Consider the following 24,462-nt stretch of genomic DNA (forward strand, 5'->3'; position numbering starts at 1 on the left):
GGAGGTGGTGCTCTGCCACCGCGCGTGCGTACTCCAGTGAACAGATTGACGCTGACCATGGCCGAGCTTGGTGAAGCGGACGAAGCGGAGTTACAACGCCTGGTGGCCGCCGAACAGCAGAAGGCACAGTTCACTGCGCAGGTACGAGGATGAAGAACAGGGAAAGGAGGGTGAGACGCAGATCCCGGGCACTCACAGAGCCCTGGACACTGCAGCAGAGCGGGCCCACCCGATCCCGGCTGCGCCTCCCACCCTAGCGACCGCCCGTGAGGCAAGCGCTGTGTGGGATCAAAGGGTTGGAAAGCAGCAGAAAGATTTGGGCAACAGAAGCATGCGGTTATATTAGCCGGTCGCTGGTTCGAAATAGCAATCGGGATCTCTGGGTTCTGACCTTGGAGCACAGGTGCCTGTAGGCAAGACTCGGTTCTCAACATGGGTTCTGGGTTCGTTGTAGCCTGCTGCCTCTGCATTGGATCATGTGATAATAATGTATTTGGAAGTGATGATCATTATTAGAGAAAGATGAGCTCTGCAGCAATCAGTGTAGACTCAGTTGGTGTGGGACAGGGTTTGGAGTATTTCAGGCATATTTCAAACTAGGATTTTAACCGTTTAATCAAGATAACCTTGGGAATACTGATAGCTATCAAGAACTGACTGCCTACCATTTTATAATATTACTAGTTGCTTTGAGAATTGTGAAAGTATGAGTCTTTGGTTTGGTTTTTCAAGACAGAGTTTCTCTGTAGCCTGGCTGTCTTGCAACTCCCTCTGTAGACCAGTCTGGCCTTAACTCAGGCCCACCTGCCTGACTCCCAAGTGCTGGGATTAAAGGCATGCCCCAGCATCGCCTGGCAAAAGTATGAGCTCTAATGAGAATTTACTGTCTGTAAGGATGCAGATCTGGGGCCATTACTGGTGACAAAGAAAGGGTAGTGATCCTACAATATATTACAAGTGGTTTTCATCAAGTCACAGAATGAGGAACTAAGATATCTCATAGGCTAATGATTAAAAGTTTTTCTCACCCCTTAGGTGCATCACTTCATGGAACTATGTTGGGATAAGTGTGTGGAGAAGCCAGGAAGTCGGCTAGACTCCCGAACTGAAAACTGCCTCTCTAGCTGTGTGGATCGATTCATTGACACTACTCTTGCCATCACCGGTCGTTTTGCCCAGATCGTACAGAAAGGAGGGCAGTAGGCCATACCTTGGAATGACGGAAGACCAAAAGACTTGTTACTAAGCAGACTGAATGGCCAGTGGTGAAAGACTTGTCAACATGTCAGGTTAGCGTCAGGCAGTTACCAAGTCTGTTGGTGTTAAGAAGTAACAAAGCAAATGTTCAAGTGAAATTTTATTTATTGGAATTCAGTAATTCCAAGTTGTATCACACCAGTTAATAAATGTGAAGTCTCCGATCAATTCTTTTTCTTCTAAATCCCAATTTAGGATTCAACATAATCATCTCTAAGGAACACTGACAAGAAATGTTCCAGGACTGGTAATGCAAATAGTTTTCAAAAGTGGCTTTAAACCATTGTTAGGGGATTAGAGGAACCATCAAAGCCTTAGCCTAAGGCATGGATTAGAACAGAAACAATTTTATTGCTTATGTAACCAAGAAAGGACTGAACGTGGTGGGGAGGGGCGTCAAAATAAATCAGGCAAAATGTGCTTTCCTTGGGGAAAAGATAAGTCTGTCAGTATGGAAGGAAGGTAAGGTCAAAACTCAAACTTGGAAGTACCTTATTCTGCAGGACCATCTTCCTGAGTCTGCGCTTAGAATCAGTGCATTTGTAGCACAAAACCGCACTAAAAATGCATGCCCAAAACTACTTCCAACAAAGATATCACTTGCTTCTAGAAGGTTATGAGGTAGTAACTAGACTCTCCTCCACTAAACCCAAGGAAAAGAATATACAATGGGACATTGGCATTTGAGTACTAAAGTAATTAGTGTTTCAGTATCCCAAAAGGCGGCACCTGCTCATAATCAAGGGATAGGGCACATCTGGCCAACCATGTGTTTTAAGAACAAGCACTTTATTAGAAATATGTTCCATAAAGAGCACAAATTTAGTTAGAACTATAAAATGCCACTTCATGGGATGTCAGCATTGTCATATTCTATTGCTGGTGTCTGTCATGCTAACCATGAAGTATCTTTGTATTAAACATGCAAAAAGTAAGGCCAGGGAGGTTAGTTAACCTGCTCTAGAACTCAATCCATTAGTGGCAGAACCATGACCCATAATCTTTTGAGTTGCAATGCATTTCACTCAGTACCAAAGTGACAACCTCAAAACCCTGACAATGTCACTTTATCTTTCCTCTTAATGAAAAGTCAACTCTTCTACCAGCCACTTTCCAGTGGTATTTTGGTTTCTTTTAGTATCAGGATCACAGTATATAGCAGGGGAAAATAATGTTCTTGGTACTCAAAACACAAAGACTGGGAAATGGGTATGTCCCTGAGAAGTGTTTCATTTTGGAATTGATTCAACTGGTTTCAGGGAAAATCTAAAATCCATTAATAGAATTAGAAATGAAAAGGGTAAACAACAGGACTGGGGGGTATGGCTCAATGGTAGAGCACTTGCCTAGTATATGCAAGGCCTTTCGGTTCAATCCCCAACTCGACAAAAAGGGGAGGAAAAAGACATTTAGATGGCTGTTGCCCTGAATCTCTTCAGCATCATTGGCAACATAACTACTTCCTAATTCTTTTCATGTGATAGGTAGGACAACTAAACAAATAATTTCAAACACAAGCCCATTTAGGCAATATACAGCAATGGAACTAGAAAAACATTTACTATCCAGTTACTGTTATGTTCGAGTTATGCTAAATGTAGCTGTAGACCCTCCCTGACCAGCAGGGAAATTAGGCTGAAAACCCTATGTTCCTTAGCAGTCATCTGTAGATATTACCACGAAGAGAAAGGGTTTGTTCTTATAATTATTTCCTCACTAAACTAGATGCCTATAGGGCCCAACTGCAGAAGAACCAAAGCACCAAAGCTGAAGCCAGTCTACCTCCTGTATACACAGCAAGGTCTCCTTGTCAAACCATTCTATTTAGCACTACTGCAGTCCTCCCTTCATCCTGGACTCCTGATTCCCCCAAATCCAACATTCTGATTGGTGTGCCCAGGTCATTACTGAGTTCAGCTTTCTGGGTTCTTTAATTTGCTGTATAGGTCTTCTACCCTAAGTGATTAATTGAAAAAAAAAATAATCTCTTCAAGAAACCTTAACAAAATACCAGATTCCCGATTAACAAAAGGGGATGGAGACTAACAAGCCAAGGTAGGAAAAAGGGCATCTGGCAGGACAACTCTGACCTCTGACCTCAGACTCCTAAAGGAGTCACCGGCAACCCACCCCCCTTTTTAAGAGTCAGTGGGAAGAAGGACCGTGGCTCTCCCACTTAGTCATCCTCTGAGCTCTCAGCAGACTTTGCATCGGTAGCCACCTTCCAATTCCTGCGCTTGCTTGTCCTCTCGGGTACCTCAGGGTCAGGCATGGGAACATGGACATTCTTCTCTTTCTTTTTCCTTTTAGTTTTCTTAGTGTCTCTTTCCTCCATTTCCTCAGAACTGCTAGATGCAGAATCATCTGTCTGAGAAGTATCACTTTCTCCCCCTAAAGGTGAAGATTTCTTAGGAGACTTTTTCCTGGACTTTTTCTTGCTCTTGTGTGGTTGCTTCCTTTTCCTGGCACTAGAAGCTCGAGTTTCCTCTGAGGGCTCACTCGATGAATCTGCTGTTATGTCCGGAGCTTCCTTTTTGTTTTTCTTCTGTTTTTTGTGTGACCGTTTTTTCTGCTTCTTCTTATGGGATTTCTTTGACTTCTTATGTTTTCGGGATTCATGGGCAGATGATTTTACTTGGGGAGATGTTTTTCTCCCATTGGTAATGTCTTGCTGATCACTACTAATACAAAGAAAGGACAGATGAGTGCTCTGACAGTTACCATGGGGCTCATCTACTATTACTACAAAGGTTTGTTTCCTTGTCTTTAACACCCTAACTTGAGCTAAGCATACTGGTATACAATAAAATCCCAATATTTAGAAGGTAGAGGCAGGAGGGTCAGGAACTCAAGGCCATCTTGAGTTATAAGAAATCCTGTCAAAAAAACAAACACCCAATGTGCCTGGCTAAGTTATATATGAAATACCAAACACTACTGCTCCTTTATTCATAGCTTCATTTTCTCTGAATCCTGCCAACCAGGGTCAATTCCAGAAATAATTCCTAAGATTTTAATTGCATATATTTCTGAATAAGAGGATGAAAATCCTCACTATTCCACTGTGCCTCACCTAGGACCTGAATCATCTCTGTGCCATCTACTTCCAACCACCTTAGGTCATACACAGCCATCTGGGTTATCAGATCACTGTTTGGCATAGCTTGTTTTTTATTTAACAATGGCCCCAAAAGACATGCATGAATGATGCTGACAATTTGGATATAGCTGAGAGAAACAGTAGACTATTTCTGTGGATTGATGCCTATATGCAGGTGAGGGCAGGCACAAGATAAGGCAAAGCCTGTGATTGGGCAGTGAAAAAGAAAAGTGGGGACCGAGTTTTTGTAAAGCGGGAGAGATGAGAAGGTAGAACCAAGACGGAGTCAGAGAAGAATGACCCAGATCTGTGTGGCTTTAAATGGCTACAGATAGCTATAAATATTTCATAAGGGACGGAATTTTATAGGACAATTTTTCTTATCTAGGTGGGCAGTTTATATCAATATTAATTGGCTCTGAATTTACTGTGTGGATGTTTTGTGGAGTGAGAATTTACTGATATGAATCTGATTGATAAATTACAAGCTTCTAGAGTTTTGATTTTACCGAGAAACTGGGAATTATGACAATAACCACAGGGGGCAGATGTTGGGAATGTGAGCAGAGTTTGCAACAGAGAGCTGCAAGAAGGCGACCTCTGCTGGGGCCAGAGAGTGGCCAGCAACAATGTGGGACTAGCCATGGAGGCGGAGAGGTCTCCTGAGACAGAGAGTAGCATGGGTCAGAGGTAGCATGGGATGGAAATTGGGAATTTATTGAGTCTGGTGGAGACGATTTGAGAACTCTGGGCCAGAGTCTGCCATTACTGGCTGGCTGAATGAGACCGCTGAAACCAGGAGTCTAGCATGAGATGGAGTTTCCATTTTTAATATTTATAGCTATAAACTTCCTTACAGACCAAAGAAGGTTTTAACATGTACTGTATAATAATTTTTTAAAAAAACAGAATATGGAAGATAGGTAGACAGACCACAAAATGATTATAAAATATGTAAGGTTTGGAACATCTTGGAACATGTTCACTACAGAATATGGTGCAGTTATTTTTTTAAACCCTTATGCTTACAGAACAAACTTCAGTCTGGAAAGATACATCAGGATCGTCTTCCAACTAAATGTTACTCATTTTCTTTGTTTTAGAGACAACATTATGTCCCAGGCTAGACTCAAACTCCTGGACTCAAGCAATCCTGCCTCTCAAGGCTCCTGAGTGGCTGGGACTACAGCCAGGCACCACCATTCCAGGTTCTAGTTAGTGTTTTCAACGGCAAACTCATCCCTTTGTAGATATTAGGATGCTACCAATGGCACAACTTTATATTCACCTGAGGTGTTTGAATTTGTTCCAGTAAGTGCATTTACCTACCTGTCTGTTTCAAACTCTTCAGGATACAACTCTTTATAACCACTGTGACCCCATCTGTAAGGTGACATAATACATGTATTTTATAAAGCAATGCGTATCATTTTTGCGAATTAAAACTAGATTTTTGACTGCATGAATACTACACACACACACACACACACACACACACACACACACACACACACAGAACAAAGGGGCACAGTAAAACCACACAATACCTCAGTAATTGCTCTTTCTATACCACTATCATATCAGACACAGGAGGTACTGTTCTTTACCAGACACTAAAGAATTTATATGCTCTTTTCTTTAGCAGTGAAGTTCTTCTCCCAAATTACTTTATAACAAATTACCAACTCTGGGATACTCTAAAGTGATTTGCATACCAGGTGCAGAACCTGTAGCCCAAAAACAAGCCTGAGTGTTTCTCTCTCTATGGATTTCCCATTCTGGACATACTACATTATACAGAGAGCATGTGGCCTTTGTATCTGACTTCTTTTACCATTTGTAAAGTTCTCGAGGTGAAGCATGTATAATTAGTACTTGTTCCTTCTACCCCCAGGTATTATTCCACTAAAAGGAAAGCATACATTCTGTTTAATGCATTCATCCAAGTGGCAATAGTCACCTCTTAGCCATTGTAAGCACTGCTATGAATAACCACTGACAAACTCTTATGGGGACAATTAGTTTTGAAGATTTATTTTTGCTTATTTTTGTGTATGAGCGTCTTGCCTGCCTGCATATACATGCCCGATGCCTACAGAGGTGGGAGAGGGTGTCAAGTCCCTGAGCTGGAGTCATGGGCAGTTATAAGTTGCCTTGTATGTGCTAGGAACCAAAATAGGTCCCCTACAAGAGCAACAAGTGCTCTTAACCACTGAGCCATCTCTCCAACCCTAGAACAATTAATTTCAACAAATAAGTATCTCAAGCCAAACACCATTAGGGGGTCACAAGAAAGTAATCACAAACCTGTCTGGTATATTGGATTCATAATCATATAACTTCTTGTTCCAGGATTTAGCCTTAAGAAAATCATCTTCCAGGGCCCCAGAAATTTCATTCTTTGACCTCCAGTAGTCTCTCTGACTTTCTTCATCAAAACCATCACTTCTCATCCGACTATAAATGAAAAGAAACAATTTATAAGCAATCTGTGATGTCACTTTATGAAGTAGCATGAACAAAATTCATGGAACATGCTGAGACCCTACCTTTGCACCATATAACATTGATACCAATCACACTCAGCCTAGTACTACACACCAAAGTCCACATACACCAAACACACTCACTTGTAATTCTTTTCTTCTAATATTTTCCTAGCTTTAGATTTCTAGCTTTAGAAATCAGGATTCTGACCTAGCTCATGTACCTATCTTTTATACTTAAAAAGCATATGAAACCCTAGAGATATTCCTAATTACTCATAATACACCCTACACCTTCCAGAGAACAGTCAAGCCTACAAATTCCTTTCTATTCACACTCAAATTATTACCAAGGAGATATAAAAGCCCATGAACCTGGCAAAGATATAAGTGTGGCTTTGAAAAGATGCCTAGAGTTGGAGCTATGGCTAAATGGTTAGGACATTCATTGCTCGTCTGGAAGATGTTATTTCAAATCCTAGCACCCATGGGAGTCAGGCAGCTTACAACTTCAGGGCATCCAATGTCTTCTTCTGGCCCCTGCTGAGCACCCACAGACCCACAGACCCACAGACAGACAGACACATATACATGAATAAAATAATGTTTTTAAGGTGTAAGAGACTAAAGGTGGAACAGTATGACTGACTGAATTAACTATAAGACTCCAGGATGGCTAGAGGTAAAAGTGTGTGCCTGGCAAGTCTGGTGACTTGAGTTCTATTCCCAGAACCTACAGTTGTTAAGAGAGCAAATCCCTGAAAGTTTTGCTCTGACTTCCAAGTGTGCACTGGAACATCCATATACACTCACACATCATACAAAACATTGCCAACACAGTAAGTAAAACAAATTAATTCTGTTTTTGTTTTTGTTTTTTGAGCCAGGGTCTCTCTTTGTAGTCTTGGCTGACCTGGAAACCACTATGTAAATCAGGCTGGCCTCAAACTCAGAGATCGATCTATCTGCCTCTGCCTCCTGAGTGCTAGGACAAAGGTATGACACACCATGCCCAGCAAATCATACAATTTTTATAAGATGAAAGAAAGGAAGGGGGTGTGGGGGAAAGAAACATACTCCAGTAGAAAATCTTAAGTTACAAGTTATTAGACAAGGTTGGATTCCATAAAACCTAAAATTTCAGTAGTGCGAGGAAAATGTTTAATTTCCCATTGAGGATTAGTATAGTCTAGTCATGTTATCACAGCCAGCATTATTATGCTTGGACCTAAATTTAGGACACAAGGAAAGCTTACTGATTTGCAGAACTGAATGCATCTATCCTTAACACACCAGAATGTCTTAAAGCTAAAGTCAGTAATTCTACAAAGACAAGAGCTATACTTCACCTTGAGCTGCTGGGTACTGTGTTCCTTCTGGTCCCCTGGTAAGCATCCTCCATTTGCTTCTCTAGTTCTCTGATTTTCCACATGTCGGATTCCTCCTGAATCTAGATATTTTTAAAAAGAAACAAAAACCCAATCCCTAAAAACAGCTTTTTGCATTACAGAAAACAAACTAACTGAAAGTACAATGTGCCCTAACTATTAGGGTATAGACTAGGATATGCTCTGAAATGTAAATTCTAGTTTCTGTATGGAGTTTAAAAACTGACTATCCAGTTCAATGCAGTAAATCTACAATTATGCAGTAACAGGTTTTGAGCCCTGCAGAGACACACTGATCACCTCATCAGTTTTACAGTCCTACTGCAACCAAAAAATAAAAACCCTCTATGGTTGAGACACAATATGATCTTAATCAAAACAGTAAGTGATCTTTACAGGGAAGTAAAGCAGGCACCATTAGAATATTTTACAAAAAAGCCACAAAACCTTACCAATATTCTTAAAACAATCAAGTTTTCTTTTTGCTTTGGGTTTTGTTGTTGTTTGTTTCTTTGGTTTGGTTTGGTTTAAGACTGGGTTTCTCTATGTACCCCTGGCCTGGAACGCCTTCTGTAGACCCGGCTGGCCTGGAACTCAAGAGATCTGACTGCCTCTGCCTCCTGCTCTGGGATCAAAGGTGTGTCTCCACCTCCAGGCTTGAGACAGAATTGCTTAGTTTCGTTTCTCTTCTCAGTGCAGTACTCTACCACTGGCCTGGCATCCCTTCCCAACTCCTGACTTTTGGTTTTGTTTTGTTTTTTATTGGTTTTTTTTTTTTTTTTTTTTTGGTGGTGGTGGTATTTTTATTTTGTGGTGATGTTGTTTTTAGACAAAACTCTGAATTACTTAGGCAGGAATTCAACTTGTGTCTTCCAGCCTGGCCTCACCATCCTGATGGTGAGATTATAGGCCTATACCATAGCACAGTAGGAACAAATCTGGAAATTCCCTAGGCATAATCTCTTTTTACATTAAGAAAAGGCAGATAAGTAGATGATGATAGATACATTTTATTTACTTATTTTGTGTGTGTATGGCAGTGAGAACAAACAAGAGAGGGAAGAAAGGGAGGAAATGGAGAATACTCATGCCATGGCACACACAGGAATAGGGGAGTCAGAGATAACTTTCCAGTTCTTGATCTCTGCTGCTGCACTGCACGCTCCAGACGGGCTGGCCCGTGAGCTTCAGGCCAGTCCCTCCGTGTTTCCCCACCGTGCTGGGGCACTGGGGTTATATACTTGCACCACTGCATCTGGACTCTCACCTGGGTTACCAGGCTTGCCACAGCAAATGCTTTTACCTGTGCCATCTTCCCACCCATTTTGTTTCGTTTTTAACTTTTATTTTATTTTATGTGACTGGATGTCTTGGCTGTGTACCATGTGCATGTAGTGCTACAGAGGCCAAAAGAGAGTGAACGATTCCCTGGAACTAGAGTTACAGATGGTTGTGAGCTCCATTGAGGAGCTGTGAATCAAACCCCAGCCCCTGTGGAAAGCAGCCACCTCTCCAGTCCCTTTTTGTTTGTTTTCTGCATTCTTGCCACACACAAGCTAGCCATGTACTTGAGCGAACTTCCTGTTTCCTCAGTGCTGAGATTACAGCCATGTACATCATACATGGCTCACATTAAAATTCTTGTCACAAACAGAAACAATGCGACATAGCTACTCGAATTTAGACTGAAAGTAGATGACAACTGCCAGAAGCAAAAGCTTTTATTTCTGAGTCCTCTTCCTATGCTAGGACTACCTTGTGTTTAGCTGTCACAGGTCCCTATGCAACTGGAAGTAGAATTAACATAACTGTGTAAGCAGCAAGAGTGACCGTTACACTTCCAGCCACCTGCTACTCAGGAACAGCGGGGCACAGGTCTATAATTATAGTCACTGTGGAAGTGGTAAGTTCAAGGCCTGCCCAGAATATACGTGAGATCAAGACCAGCTAAACAACAAGCTTAGTGGTTCCCAGTGATTCACAGGTTCAATCCCCAGTACCTAACACCTAAGTACTATGATGCTGGCAGCAATAGGAACGATCAAATCAGGAGTACAGTGTGTTGACGAAAACGGGACAAGGGGGTCTTAATCTTTTCATTACAGGTGCACTATTAGGTGAGTTCTAAGTTCCCAAACTCCAAGTCTGAGTTTTCAACATCAAGCTCCTGTTCATAAATATACTGAAAACCAAAGTGTGTCTCTCATGCTTGTCCTTTGTCATTGTTGTCCCGTCATTATCTCCTCCCCAGTCACAGAGGGTGGTCTGCTGGAAGTCACTCTCATCACAGTATCTCATTACAGTATCAGACAGTCTCCTAGTCTGTCTCCTAAGCTCCGCAGCATCAGGCACCACTCACCCATCGTCTGCTTTCTACCACACATCATGTTGTAACTATCTTCATGATATAGCAATGATACTTTTCAAGCTATAATTGTTTCTTATGCATCTTTGTTATCTCACTACAAAATCCATGGTTAACTGTAAGCTTGCAACAAATGTTGACGGTAACGAGATTGTATTGCCTACCTTATTGTGAGCATCTGTATGCCGGATGACATTCCTCAGGAGGACTTTCCCCAATGGAACCCGTGACATTCTTGAATCTGAAATGAACCAATATTATGCAATAAATTTATTTTTATTAAATTACAAAGAAACGAAGAAATGAAGAAAGAAAAAAAATCACCGAACTAGAAAATCTAAGGGAAAAATTTCCTTTCACCATTATAATACCCGACTATGGTATAAGTAAGGATGAAAGGGAATGATGTAAGGCAAGTCTTTAAAATTACACAAAGCTGCTCAAGATTGTTTCTATGAGCACCGTGTTGTTTAGACCTCTCAATTCTCTGTCAAGTAGTCAAGATCCATGGGGAATTGGTTCCAGAAATCCAAGTATGGGCTGGTAGAGCACTTGCCTAGCATAAGAGCCACCCCTGGATCCAGTCCCTCTGTAACATACATGCACACACACAAAGCAATCCTAGGGTGCTCATCTCTCCCCCAGAATGTATTTGCATATAAACTATGCTCCTGTGTATTTTAAATTTGGACTGTTTTCTCAAGACAGGGTCTTAAGTGGCCTCAGCTAGCCCTTAACTCCTCTTCCTCTTACGGCTGCCAACAGACATGCTCCTCCACATTTAGGAGGAGTGGGGGTATTTAGATTAATTATGATACTTAAAACTATACAAATGTTATGTAAATGTCATGACAGAGATTAGAAACGACAAAAGAGGGAAAGGTCTGTATGTGATCAATACAGATGCAATTTTATTCTCCAAGTTGGCTGCTGTTTTAACCTATGAGGATCCCCAGTTTGGACTCTACCCCCACTTCTCTTTTCAAAATCAAGTTCCTTAAAGCTGTAACCTGCCCCCAGGCCGCATGGACCCAGGCTAAGGATATGTCAGTATACAGGCTAGAAATCAAATCTCGAATTGCCCAAAATTCGCTTGCAACGCTATAAACACGTAGATTTGAACGTATCAAACACCACGTATGACAACAGTTTAAAAAAAACCTGAATTGTAAAAAAAAGTTTAAATGACCTAAATATGTCTACTCAGGGCATTTTGTTTCCTACATTGTACAGAACTTTTCAAAACCCAGAAGACAATGATAGTCACATGTGTAGCTAGCAGGGGCTTGGTGCCACCGTCCCGATGCTCACTCACCCCTCGATCCTGAGGAAATCAGGCATCTTGTTAGTGTGAGACGAAGAACCACTCCATTACAAGATCTCCTCCGACCCAGGAAGCCAAGGAGTCAGGGCTGAAAGGCAGCTCTGCAGCTTCACCCGAGTCCTTCGTGAAAACGCAGCCTTCCCACCGGTTACAGTGCCCTCACCCGAGGCCCAGGCTACGGCTGCCTTCCCCCAGCCGAGCCCGCCAGGCGGCTCTCTCTCCGGGACCCAGGCCAGAGCGGGCGCAGGCGCGGAACGCGGCCTGCGGGCGGACCGGGGCATTCCCCGCTCTCGCTGGGCTGGGACGGCGCCCGGCGGTTCGGTTTCACTCCCGGGACAGAATGGGGACACGGGGCATGGGCACGGCCTTCCGTTGGGCCCCGGGAAGTGTCTAGCGTGCCTCAGGGGGAGCTTGAGGTTTCCAAGGGGAAGTCGGGGAAAACACCCCCATGTCTGTCAGCGGGCTCCCTGCCCCGCCACAGCCTCGGCGCTCTCCGCAGCCTTCCCTCGAAACGCCCTCCCCACACAAACACACACAAACACACCCATACCGTGCGCCGCAGCCTCGCGTGGCGGGGTGGGAGAAAAGGCGGCGGCTTCCTTCCGGGCCGGAAGTCGTGCTCCGGAGAAACGCTTCCCTCCACAGGAGACTCCCACAGAGCGGGCTCGCCGGTCGCCGTGGAAGCTGTCAGGTGCAGGAAGGAAGCCGGCGCTCTCCTGAGAGAGAAGCGGGACGAGCCCGCTGAGGAGCCAGTCCGGCACTGGAGAAAAGAACCGGAACTGGATATAGAGACACCACTCTAATTTGCACTCCCCGGACTCAGTTAGACGGTGTACCGGGCCTGGTTACCATGGTAACTAGAGTCACAGTTTGTCTCCAAACTGAGAGAAGAGGTGCGTTCCCCCACGTTTGGATTAAGTGTGTATTCGTTGTTTATTTAATCTGACTTTACTATATAATTTGAAGACTCTAAATCTCTTTTTAAATTTTGGGCGACATTTCTCTCTTACGGGAGGAGGGTAATGGCGGGATCTTTGACTATTACTTTGAGGTAGTATTTATCAGGTGTTCCAGCTTAAGTATTAGTGTTCTTAATCCTCATCTTTGTTTTGAGAATAGGTGTGGGGTTGGGGATTTAGCTCAGCGGTAGAGCGCTTGCCTAGCAAACGCAAGGCCCTGGGTTCGGTCCCAGCTCCGAAAAAATGAGAGAGAGAGAGAGGGGAGAGAGGGGAGAGAGGGGAGAGAGGGGAGAGAGGGGAGGGAGAGAGAGAGAGAGAGAGAGAGAGAGAGAGAGAGAGAGAGAGAGAGAGAGAGAGAGAGAGAGAGAATAGGTGTATATATACACTACTTGCTCAAGGCAATACAGCTGTCTGTAGTTAGGAAGAACTTAAGCATATTGACTGCAATGCGCCTAGTTTTAACTACTGTACTGCCACTATGTATTTCTCCCCCTTCCCGTCTCTCTGTCCCGTCCCCCCCCCCCCCCAACCCCTCTCTCCTACACTTTCAGGTCTGGAAGGCACCAAGTCAGCCAATATTCCAGCTATTGGAACAACAGTCCTTTCTGTTTCCTCTGTATTTGTGAGGACCAGACAGAAGTACAGGTACAACGTGGGTATTTAGGAAGCGGCTCAGCTCACAGACTGTAGAAAAGCCAAGATTAAGCAGTACGTGTACACTGTTTTAGACATAGGAAGCAAGACCAGTTAAGAGCCTCCCCCAGAACAACTGCAAAAACCTTCCTTCTTCCCTGAAAGAGGAAATAAGGCCATAGCTACCCTACATGCCTTTCTCAAGTCCTGTCTCTCTAACAGGTTCCAAAGGCCTGAGTCATCACCATCATGAAGGCTTCCTCAAAGGGTCTTCTCACCCACATCTCCCAGTTCTGGAGCATGCTCGATGATTTGGCAGAAAATGATCCCGAGCGCTACCGGAACTTCATTCAGCAGGAGCTGAAAGATGGCAAACAGCTCTGTGCCGACCCAGAACCTCAACTCTGTCTACAGACAAAGATCCTAGTATGTGGAGCTACTGCAAGGGAGGAGAGGTCTTCAATAAAACTACTCCGGCTTAACCAGAGGATACAGTAGCCTTTTCTAGCGCTACTTTAACACGAGAGAAGTTTATTAAAACTCTCTCTGAGCAGAAAATGAAACCACATGGAAGATTTCATTGAAGGAGTAAAAATGAGAAATTCATACTTGGTATTTTAGAAATCCCAAATGCAGTTTTATTGCCCTGATAGGTGGAAAAGCAGTGCTATAACGAGTTAAGTTTTTTAAGAAAATATTTGTATTACATTTTATGGGTTGGGGTGGGGGTCAAGAGATTGCATGTGCTGCCTAGGAAGCACAAGGCCCTAGGTTTGGTCCCCAGCTCCGAAAAAAAAAAAAAAAAGAGATTGCATGTGCAAGAAAAGAGGACCACTCTGGGGAGTAGGCTTTCCATGAGGTGAGGAGAGAATTCAGATCATCAGCCTGGAACCAGGGGCTCTTAATCCCATCAAACTGGCCTGGATGCAATGAATGTTTGTTTGTCTCTTTATGTAGACATAGGCTGTCCAGTGCTATGTAGACCAGGCTGGCCAGAACCTCCTGCCTCTGCATCCTGAGTGCTGGGATTAAAGACTTCCTGGTTGTGATTTAATAAGACTCAGGAGCTGGGGACTTTTTTAAACAAAGAACTTACTATTATTAGTTAAATAATGAAGCAGTGACAGGAGGTCCAAAACACATACAGCAGTTGTTTACTTCATCTCCTCTTCCTCTCCTCTGAGAGAGAACAGCAGTTGGACTTAGGATGAAGAGCCAGAAGCTTTGGGAAAATCAAGTAACAAACAAACAAAATGTCTCAGCAGTAGAATGCTTGCCTAGCGTGTGAGGCTCTAAGTTGGATTTGATTCCTGGCATAGAGGAAATGAGTAAGTGAATGAATGAATGAATGAATGAATGAATGAACCAAAACACAGAAAGAACTTCAAATACTTTGCTTGGAACAACTGTGCTTTGTAGGATGTCAGGCACAGTTTTAATATAATCACTGAGTGGATGACTAGAACTCCCTTGGTGGGAGATCTAGCTGAGCGTCAGAGCACTTCCTTTGCATGTAGGAAGGCCTGAAAAAAAGCGATGACTTGCTTTCAGGATATTGTCATCAAATCTCATTTGGCAATATCAAAATTATTCACTTTCTAGAAACCAAAAGAAAAAGTACTTTTTATCAACCTATGTCAGTGGGAAAGGATCCCCGCACCACAATCAGCCACTCATCCTGTACCTATAAGTGTTGGCAGACCAGAAGATTTCCCTGAGACATCAGGTATAAAGAATTAAAGAAAGCATGTGTGGGTTTTTGTTGTTGTTTTTTCCAGACAGGGTTTCTCTGTGTAGCTCTGACTAGAACTCACTCAGTAGATAGGCTGGCCTTGAACTCAGAGATCTGCCTACCTCTGCCTCCAGAGTCCTGAAATTAAATGTGTTGTGGCACCATTGAACAGCTATATGTGAATTTTTTTTTTTTTTTGGTTCTTTTTTTCGGAGCTGGGGATTGAACCCAGGGCCTTGCGCTTCCTAGGCAAGCGCTCTACCACTGAGCTAAATCCCCAACCCCGTGAATTTTTTATTGAACATATTCAAAGACCAGAATTTACTTGGTAGGGATATTCTAATTAAATTATTTCATTTGGTGACTATTAATTGTTAATAAATAATTGAAATAGTCAATAATATTATTTTAAATGTTAGTGTAATGATTTATGAAATAATATTAATAATTACCAACAAATGGGTGTGCTTTATGCACGTTTAATATGATTTCTAATAGTCTGATCTGCTTTTGACTCAAATAGAAATGGCAGCATAGACTTGGAATTTTGTGTATATGTTAGAACAGACACCTGCATCTTTAGGCCAGATCATACAGCTTGAATCAGACCAGGCCTCCCTGCTGAGACAGAGTTAAACTCAACCTGTGCTGTGACCTCACAGTCTTTAATTCATGGTCACCTGTCTCTTCCATGACCTAATGTGCACTATACGGAAGTAAGTTATGTGACATGGAAATTACTATCACTCCTAAAAGGTTGTTAAAAAGTCAGCTTTTTGTGTTGTTCGTCGGGTTGTTCTTCAGGAAGATTTTGGTCATGCAAATGCTCTGATGCTGCCCTCTGCAGGACCCTGTCCTCCCTGCATATCTCCCATCTCCAATCTCCTGCAGCTAGCTTTCTCTCCACATTACCTCTCATTCTCAACCTGTGAAGCTCCTCTCCAGGATATAAAGGGAAGCCATAGTTCCCTTTAAGGTCCCATCATGTTTAGATCTCCATATATTGCATTGTTGTTGTCTAAGGCTTTGTCTTACTTCAAAGCCCTTTCTCCTAATAACCTTTGTGTCGGCTTCCTTTCTGACGAGCCAGTGCTGGCTTACCATAGTGCTTCTGTGATTGCTCTAAGAACACAGGGATGGAACCTGTGCTTTGCAATGTTGCTAACGTGGGTTAGAAGACTGCCGGACAAAATCCTTATAGAATCAAGTTGTCTCTGAATTACACACAGATGCTTGTACCATCATTGATGTTGCCTACAATCCTGGTGTTCTGCAAGCGGCAGAAAAAGACCAAGGAATCAAAGATCAGCTAATTAGGATGGCCATGCGGTGCATCGAGGAGCGACTCCAGCTCACACTTGCACATTCATACCATGTTACTCATTTTAGAGTGAAAGGAAGCATTCAGAGAATGAAAGAAAGGCTGATGGGCATTAAAACTCACTTCCCAAACTTCAAAGAGATGATGAGAAAAGGTAAGTTGATGGATGTAAGCTAAAAATGATTACAGATTCTGGGTTTGTAGCATGCGCATAGTTTTCAAGCCACACGTCTCTAAAAATAATGAGAAGCTGGACTGGAGAGATGGCCCAGTGGTTAAGAGCACTGACTGCTCTTCCAGAGGTCCTGGGTTCAAATCCCAGCAACCACATGGTGGCTCACAACCATCTGTAATGAGATCTGAGGCCCTCTTCTGGTGTGTCTGAAGACAGCTACAGTGTACTTACATTATAAAAAATAAATCTAAAAAATAGAATGAGAAGCTTGGAAGAATATACATTATCCAGAAAGATGTCAAAACCTTGCAGGATTCCCAAGCAAACTCTTTGGCTTGAGGTTCTGGGTATCTCTCTGTGTTTAGTTGAACCAGAATCAAATCCAGCCCCAAACTTCAGATCCAGGCAGGTTATCACTGAGCAGCGTGGCCAGCTTTAGAGCTAACCTTTCCAAATAATGTAACTGCGGCCTCATCAACTGTCTGTGTGAACATTACATATCCTAAAGCTCACAGCCTGATATTTGCATCTCCTTCCCCTCCCCCTTTTCTCCTCAAAGACAACACTCTTGAAAGGATCAGAAGCAGTACTGTGAGTGAACCCAGTCACCTTCCTGAGGTGCTATTGACAAAGAAACAAGTGTCGGCCAAAGGGAGATGTCTTATAGAAGAGATTGCTAGTTCAGAAGTCCAGGTGGAGGCTAAGACACCTGCCTACGAATTAAAGGTTGTAAAGGATCAGAACGAGAAGCCGCTGAAAATTGAGCTGAAAGTCGAGTTACCTGGGATTAAGGCAGTCTCTCTCTGTGAGCTTAGTGTTTCTGAGGTAAGTTAAACAAACACTGTAGTACTCCTGAGGAGGCAGCTCTAGGGGGTTGTTTTCAGGAACTCCTGCAGATGAGAAAAATCCACTGATGACCAGTTTTTTTATTGTTTGCAAGTAACACTTGCACTTGCATGTCCATGAGGTTTTTCTACCATTGAATAACATGTAAGTGCTGTGTAAATTCAGTGTGCATCAACTACGCTTCACCAGAACAGGGACTTAAGATAACTTTAAAGAGGAAGGGTTCGTTAGGGCTCATGATTTCAGAGGTTCCAACCTTGTTCAGACAACTATCTTCACACCTGTGTTGAAGTGTCAAGCACATTGTGACACAAATACATGACAAAGCAAAACCACTTTTCACTTAGGGACAGTACGGAAATGGCCATCATCCCACAATCCACTTTCCAGAAATATACCCAATGATCCAAAGACTTGGCACTAAGTTCCACCCCCTAAAGGTTCCAGCATCTCCAAATAGCATTTCTATGGTGGGAAAAACCACTTGGAGATTTGGAGAACAGTTAAGATCCAACTATACTGAGGCATGGTGGAGCACATCTTTAATCCAGAATTTAGGAGTCAGAGGCAGGCAGATCTCTGTGCTCTTGAGGCCAGCCTGATCTATTTAGTGATTTCCAGAACAGCCAGGGCTATGGAGAGAAAGATCCTGTTTCAAACAAAGACACAAACAAACAAAGACATCCAACCTATACCAAGCTGTTTTGACTGTATCAATTACAAAATAAGAAAATACTCTGCTACATGATTAGTGGAGATGAAGTCACTGTACGCCTAACTGTGTTCCAATACAAGGTAGGCTGCATCCACAGATTTAGAACCAGTACTGTGGAGGGCCAATTATACAGCAAACTTGTACCTATATTATGCTGCAGTAAAGTCAAAGGCTTATAGTAATTTGCTTAGGCTGCATATTACGTAGGCCTTCTCTGCCTCATTAGCTCTGTACATTCAGAAACCTCAGATGTGCCATTCTTTTTTTTTTAAAAAAAGATTTATGTGAGTACACTGTAGCTGTCTTCAGACACACTAGAAGTGGGCATCAGATCACATTACAGATGGCTGTGAGCCACCATGTGGTTGCTGGGATTTGAACTCAGGACCTCTGGAAGAGCAGTCAGTGCTCCTAACCGCTGAGCCATCTCTCCAGCCCCTGACATGCCAGTCTTACGGTAAAGGGAAACAGAAATTGCTGCTCCACGTAGTAGACCTAAAACTCCTATGAACATATAGCATATATCTCTTCTAATTTTATCCCACTGGCCCAAGTACATCAAAACATCAGTAGGACTGGGACTCTCAGGAAGTGATACATACATGGCATAGATGTATAGACAGAATTCTCTTACCTTACAGAAGAGGAGCAGATAATTGGGACATGGTACAGTCTACCCTCAGACTGAGACATTTCCTTCATTCTTCAAGGACAACTCTAATCCTAGCCTCAGATTCCAAAGAACAGGGTCTTTATCACCACAGTCTGTGTTCTCCTTTTTTTAAAAAAAATATCTTTTTTTTTTCTTCTTTTTTCTTTTCTTTTTTTTTTTTTTTCAGAGCTGGGGACCAAACCCAGGGCCTTAGCGCTCTACCACTGAGCTAAATCCCCAACCCCTTAATTTATTTTTATGTTTTACCTGTGTGTGTGTGTGTGTGTGTGTGTGTGTGTGTGTGTGTGTGTGTGTACATTAGATCCCTTGGAACTGGAGTTACAAAGAGTTGCGAGCTGCCATGTGGGTGCTGGCTGGGACTTTGAGAGAGCAACCAGTGCTCTTAACCACAGAACTACCTCTCCAGCCCGCTGTGTTCTCCTTTTAAACCAGACCGATGATATATCAAAACAAGTGATCTGCTGTGAACCCATCCACCATAGAGGGAGAGAGCAACTATAAAAAAAGTCTCACTTCAGAAATGATCCAAAGGTCTAGTTCCTGGGGAGCAGCAATCCTGAAATTGTAGCAACCAAAACCTGTGAATGGCCCACATGAAGATGGGTGGGAGTGCTCTTTGGGTCCCGGTAGAGGGCCCCTTTAGCTACCCATTGTCAGGCCGATTTCAGTTCCATGTGGGGAAGGTTTTTCCTGTTTCAGCATCCACGTTGGCCACACATACAAAAGGGATATCATAGACTGTGTCGGCACTGGATTTTCTGTGGGTTCCCTGCTGATGGAATGTTGAGGGCTGTACAATTTGAAGGCAGTTCCTTTTCCTTTTAGCCCATTGTGCCTGTATGATTGTAGTCACTACTCTACCCACAATTCTTTGCCCAGACTAGCTGCTCCAAACTTTTATCTTTAAACTTATTTTTTAGGTTTAATACATAAAATGACTCGTTTTCATGAAGGCACTTTCATGTCATTAAACTGAATTGCTGCCATCTTAACCAAATGTAAGGATTGGCTGACCTCTCCCTCTGCCTGTCCACGCACGGGCTTTTCAACAAGTGCTGCTTAACCTTTGTCTTAGCCACTGTAGCTAATAGCAATTTCTTATTTTATCCTTGCTGAATTGACTCCATTTTTCAGCTGTTAAGTCTTAGCATTTGGAGGCTGCATATAAACTGGTTAGTGTCTATTCTCCCTCTCTGTGATGCCTTATGAAATGTTCCCAATAAGAATTGACCTTATATCCCCAGTTCTTCTAAAGGCATAAGATAGCTGATTATGTGCATTTGAAATTCTCAGGCGAGCGAGGTTCATTGAGGGCGTTACTATGAAACATGGGTCCTTTCTTCCAGGCTCCAGTACATTTCCTTGCCATCTGACAGTAAATCCGGAAGACAGCCAGTGTTCAGATGCAACACTCTACTTCTGCTACTGTTACAATTAACTCCCTGGCCCAACCTCTCAGACAGGGTTTCTCTATGTAACAGAGCCTGGAGTGCACCACCATACAACGTTAACAAAATGTTGTGTTAGTGAGCAAAATCTCAAGAGTCCACAATTCCAAGTCTCGTGGCACCGACGAGGTTTCCATACAAGTGACTGCACTGATCTACTAGCGGGTTACGATGGTCTGGTATCGTGATTTTAAATCTATTTTTTATTTTTAGGTTGATTTATTGATTGAGGTCTCTGAGATGTACCGATTATGCCTGAATCTTCCAGAATCGATTAATACAGAAATGACTACAGCAAAATTCATAAAAAATAAATCCATATTAATCATTACAATGCCCCTGGCATAAAAACAGTTTATTTGGTGTTTTCATTGTTACAGCTTTTATGAGTTACAGGACATACATTGTGAGCAGGGGTAGTGGTTTTCTGTTTGTTATTGTTTAAGGATCTCACTATATAGCCTGGAACTTGCTGTTTAGATCAGGCTAGCATCAAACTTATAGAAATAAGCCTGCCTCTGCCTCGTGGGTTTAAATGATTATACCACCACACCCAGAAATATATATATTTTTATCTCTGATAAAGGGTCCCAGGTAGCCCTAGGTCAGATGACCTAAACTTGCTACTTGGGTGGGACTGATCTTGAGTCCTGATCTTTCCGTCTACAATCTCCAAGTTGTAAGATTGCCGTGATGTGTCTGTCCACTTTCCAGTTTTCTCAAACTTTGTGGCGTAGAGAGATGGTTAAAAGTGCAGACTGCTCTTGTAGAGGAGAGGGCCTGGGTTTGGATCTCAGCTCCCTGTAAGTCCAGCTGCAGGGATCTGAGGTGCTCTTGTGGTACCAGCACTTATTTGCATACCCCCTCCATATACACAAACATATACATACAACTTAAAATAGAAAATAAAAATCTTGAAAGAGGTCCATAATTTTGCATCAACCAGAAATTTTTAAGACACTATAAGCACAAGATTCCATTTTTAAAGATGTTTATAACTATCTCAAGTAAGTCAAAAAGTCATTTGGGAAAATTTCAATTGTTTGCAAGTGTCTTAAGGGTTTCTATCCCTGTGCTAAAACAAAAAGACCAGAAGCAACCTAAGGAGAAAGGGTTTATTTCAGCTTACAGTTCCACCACACCATCAAAGTAAGTCAGGGCAGAAACTCATGCAGGGCAGGAACCTGGAGGCAGGAACTGATGCAGAAGCCATGGAGTACTGATTAGTGGCTTGCCGCCCAAGGCTTACTCAGCTTGTCTTTTTGTTCTTGTTATCTTTTTATTTTATGTATACCAAAACTCTATTTGCATGTACACCTATAGGTCAGAAGAGGGCATCAGCCCACATTACCATGTTGTTGCTAGGAATTGAACTCAGGACCTCTGGAAGTGCAGCAGCCAGGGCAATTAACTGCTGAGCCATCTCTCCAGCCCCAGCCTGTTTTCTTATGCACCCCATAACTACTTGCTCAGGGATGGTATTGCCTACAACAGAATGGGCCCTCACACACCAACCACTAACTAAGAAAATGTACCAGACTTGCCTGCCTGCAGGTGTCCACCCTGGGGTAGCCAAGCTTGTTGAGCATGCTGAGCTGGGCTGCAGAGAGAGAAGCTTAACCTGGTGGGTGGGTGCCAGCAGGGTCTTAGTCTGTGGTGAGTGTGCAGGTGTGTGTGTGTATGGGGAGCGAGAACTTGTGGCTTTTAAGGTCAAACAAGGAATGAAGCATGATAAGTGTCAGGGTAATACACTCTTAATAGGGTTGACGGTGGGGCAGCGGGCTTTACGGTGCCAGGCTGGGCTGTTCTCATCTGAGGTAACCTAGATTGAAGTCTCTTTCACCCTTCTTCCTCTGTAATCCTGGGCAATTACAGTCCCACACTTAGAACACTTGCAAAGCCTTCACTAACAGCCATGTTTCCTAGAAAATACAAGACTGGAGAGATGGCTTGGGGGATGGGGGTGAGGGAGTTAGAGCACTGGCTGCTCTTCCAGAGGATCTGGGCCGAGTTCCCAGCACCCACATGACTGCTGACAGTGGCAGTCTATAATTCAGGCACAGAGGTTTCATCGCCCTCTCCGGCTTTCAAGGGCACTGCAATAATGTGATAGACAGACAGGGCACTCATACAAATTAAAAAAAAAAAAAAAGATTCCTAAAAGAATATAGTATCACTCAATCATTTAGGGGGAAAAAAAAGAGAGAAAATGCCCCTTACAAAAATCACAACTCACTAATCAACTCTCTACTTTCTTAAAAATATTTTTACATTTATTATGTGTGCCCACACATATAGGCATACACATGGTACAGCATATATGTGGAGATCAGAGAACTTGCAAATTTCTATTACATGGGTCCACAGGATCATCTTCCCAGGCTTGGCCACAAACACCTTGCCCGCTGAGCCAGCTTACCAGCCCCTAATCTCTACTGTCCCCAGCACCCAGGCTCTGTGAGTTACATGTATTCACACTGGAGCTGCGCACACCTGACATCCTAAATTCAATCCCTGTACCTCACGGAAGCAGAGAGCTGTCCTGCCTCCTCACACACATGCACACTAAAAAAGATTTTAAAAGTCCAGCATATTAAGTTGCTCTTCAAACTGATTCCTAAAATACTCTTCTTTGTGTACTTCAGTGAGTTTTATGTTAACAAAACCACATCTCCCTCTCCTTTTAAAAGTGAAATTGTTCAGGAAGGGCATTAATAACGAAATGTAGAAAAGTTTCAATAAGAAGGTTTTTCATGTATGACCTTGTGTGGCCTGTCTGTATACACATGTACCACATGCAAAGCCGGTAAAGGTAGCTTCCGATTCCCTGGAACGAGAGCTACAGAAGGTTGGAAGGTTGTGAGCACCTGTGGGTGCTGGGCCAACCGCTGAGCTGTCATCAGCTCTTTATTTCTCACTCACTGTCAGTGTTTATGATTTTCCAGTGCTCATACGTGGGTTCAGGATGACTACTCCTTTCCTGTCATGTCTCCCAGGCTGTTCTGCTTCTCTTGTGATTCATACCCTGGCAAACTCCACACTCACAAACCGCAGGACTGGGAGTGAGTCTTCTAACAACTGGACCGCACCTTCTGTCTTGGCAGTAGGTGCTATGCCCCATAAAGTAGCTCAGGCTACTGTGTTAGATGATAGCCTGATGACATCACTCATCCTGATGCCTGATGACATCACTCATCCTGCAGTTCTACAACTGAATTGTCACCTGTATTGGGAGCTGACACTTGATATTAATCATATAATGTGAAAGAAACCAGAAATACATCAAACATTAGTTCAGACATACTGAAAACATGTTTAATTTTTAAACAACTGTTCATGACCCAAAACACTATTTCTAACTTCTTTCAGTTACTGAGTCCAGATTTAGATTACAGGTGAGATTCAGTCTTAACTGAGAACATTTTTGTCAAATGACAACCTTTTATTTTTCTTTCAAGAGAACAAAAGAGCATTAGCAAAGAATGAGTCATTTTTCAAATATTTCACATTTGATCAGATTTGGCTCATGCTAATGATGTGCCCCTGTGATAAGCATGTTCTTTCTGTGGTTTTCAGTACTAGAATATCTCCGTGCTGAAGCGGCAGGCCACTGAATGGGCCTGTCTGTACAGAAACATGGCCATTGGAGGTTTGCGAACTATTTGGAGTGTCACTTGTGCACCACATGATAACGAACATTTAGAAACAGATTCAACACCAATGAAACACTTCAAATTTCAGGGAGTGGCCCCCCCATATTACACACAAGGTGAAGGCTATTTAAAGTCACAAATAATCCCAAACATTTATGAAAACATATCAACAGGAAGTCTGCTCCCAATTTATTTTTACCATCCTGCATGTCAGCCCTACGTCCCTCTAACACAAAGGTCAAACATGATAAAACGAAAGAGCGTTCAGGACAGGAATGAGACACCTATCTAAGGTTTCTGTCCACTGGGGTCTTAGGGCTCTTATTTTACATGAGACAGGACTGGGTGAGAAAATGAACACTCTTAATATACACTTTTTAAAACACT

At 42.9% G+C, this 24,462-nt stretch overlaps 3 protein-coding genes across 15 annotated transcripts; 2 read left to right on the forward strand and 1 right to left on the reverse strand.

Moving 5' to 3' along the window:
* The first annotated feature begins 44 nt into the window (after nucleotides 1-44).
* Nucleotides 45-1,425, forward strand: Timm8b (translocase of inner mitochondrial membrane 8 homolog B). The gene is made up of 2 exons (NM_022541.2): nucleotides 45-141; nucleotides 1,036-1,425. The coding sequence occupies exons 1-2, from the start codon at nucleotides 58-60 to the stop codon at nucleotides 1,201-1,203; spliced, it is 252 nt and encodes an 83-aa protein (NP_071986.1). The 5' UTR covers nucleotides 45-57; the 3' UTR covers nucleotides 1,204-1,425.
* Nucleotides 1,345-12,603, reverse strand: Nkapd1 (NKAP domain containing 1). 4 transcript variants are annotated; one of them, XM_006243024.4, is made up of 6 exons: nucleotides 12,471-12,603; nucleotides 10,761-10,837; nucleotides 8,193-8,293; nucleotides 6,665-6,814; nucleotides 5,687-5,740; nucleotides 1,345-3,938 (listed from the first exon to the last, which is right to left on the reverse strand). In XM_006243024.4, exons 2-6 carry the CDS (start codon nucleotides 10,827-10,829, stop codon nucleotides 3,434-3,436), a joined length of 879 nt encoding a protein of 292 aa, XP_006243086.1. In that variant the 5' UTR covers nucleotides 10,830-10,837; nucleotides 12,471-12,603; the 3' UTR covers nucleotides 1,345-3,433.
* Nucleotides 12,579-20,773, forward strand: Pih1d2 (PIH1 domain containing 2). 10 transcript variants are annotated; one of them, NM_001191793.1, is made up of 7 exons: nucleotides 12,579-12,813; nucleotides 13,431-13,524; nucleotides 13,735-13,938; nucleotides 15,115-15,238; nucleotides 16,474-16,719; nucleotides 17,300-17,565; nucleotides 20,636-20,770. In NM_001191793.1, the coding sequence occupies exons 3-7, from the start codon at nucleotides 13,762-13,764 to the stop codon at nucleotides 20,768-20,770; spliced, it is 948 nt and encodes a 315-aa protein (NP_001178722.1). In that variant the 5' UTR covers nucleotides 12,579-12,813; nucleotides 13,431-13,524; nucleotides 13,735-13,761. The 10 variants fall into 10 exon arrangements, with proteins under 10 accessions (NP_001178722.1, XP_006243091.1, XP_038937376.1 ...); XM_063265447.1 differs by having other exon boundaries at nucleotides 12,677-12,813; nucleotides 13,735-14,188; nucleotides 20,636-20,773; XM_006243028.5 differs by having other exon boundaries at nucleotides 12,753-12,838; nucleotides 20,636-20,773.
* The last annotated feature ends 3,689 nt before the right edge of the window (nucleotides 20,774-24,462 follow it).

Source organism: Rattus norvegicus, chromosome 8 (genome assembly GCF_036323735.1).
Source record: "Rattus norvegicus strain BN/NHsdMcwi chromosome 8, GRCr8, whole genome shotgun sequence".
Lineage (NCBI taxonomy): Eukaryota > Metazoa > Chordata > Mammalia > Rodentia > Muridae > Rattus > Rattus norvegicus.

Excerpts from the sequence above, each read along its gene's own strand:
- Timm8b (NM_022541.2), top strand. The coding sequence starts at position 58 with ATGGCCGAGCTTGGTGAAGCGGACGAAGCGGAGTTACAACGCCTGGTG. Across the intron at positions 142-1,035 it reads AGGCACAGTTCACTGCGCAG|GTGCATCACTTCATGGAACT; the intron begins GTACGAGGATGA and ends CTCACCCCTTAG.
- Nkapd1 (XM_006243024.4), bottom strand. The coding sequence starts at position 10,829 with ATGTCACGGGTTCCATTGGGGAAAGTCCTCCTGAGGAATGTCATCCGG. Across the intron at positions 6,815-8,192 it reads ACAGTACCCAGCAGCTCAAG|TCGGATGAGAAGTGATGGTT; the intron begins GTGAAGTATAGC and ends TTTCATTTATAG. Across the intron at positions 3,939-5,686 it reads GAAGAGTTTGAAACAGACAG|TAGTGATCAGCAAGACATTA; the intron begins GTAGGTAAATGC and ends TCTTTGTATTAG.
- Pih1d2 (NM_001191793.1), top strand. The coding sequence starts at position 13,762 with ATGAAGGCTTCCTCAAAGGGTCTTCTCACCCACATCTCCCAGTTCTGG. Across the intron at positions 13,939-15,114 it reads GTCTACAGACAAAGATCCTA|AAACCAAAAGAAAAAGTACT; the intron begins GTATGTGGAGCT and ends TTCACTTTCTAG. Across the intron at positions 16,720-17,299 it reads CAAAGAGATGATGAGAAAAG|ACAACACTCTTGAAAGGATC; the intron begins GTAAGTTGATGG and ends TTCTCCTCAAAG.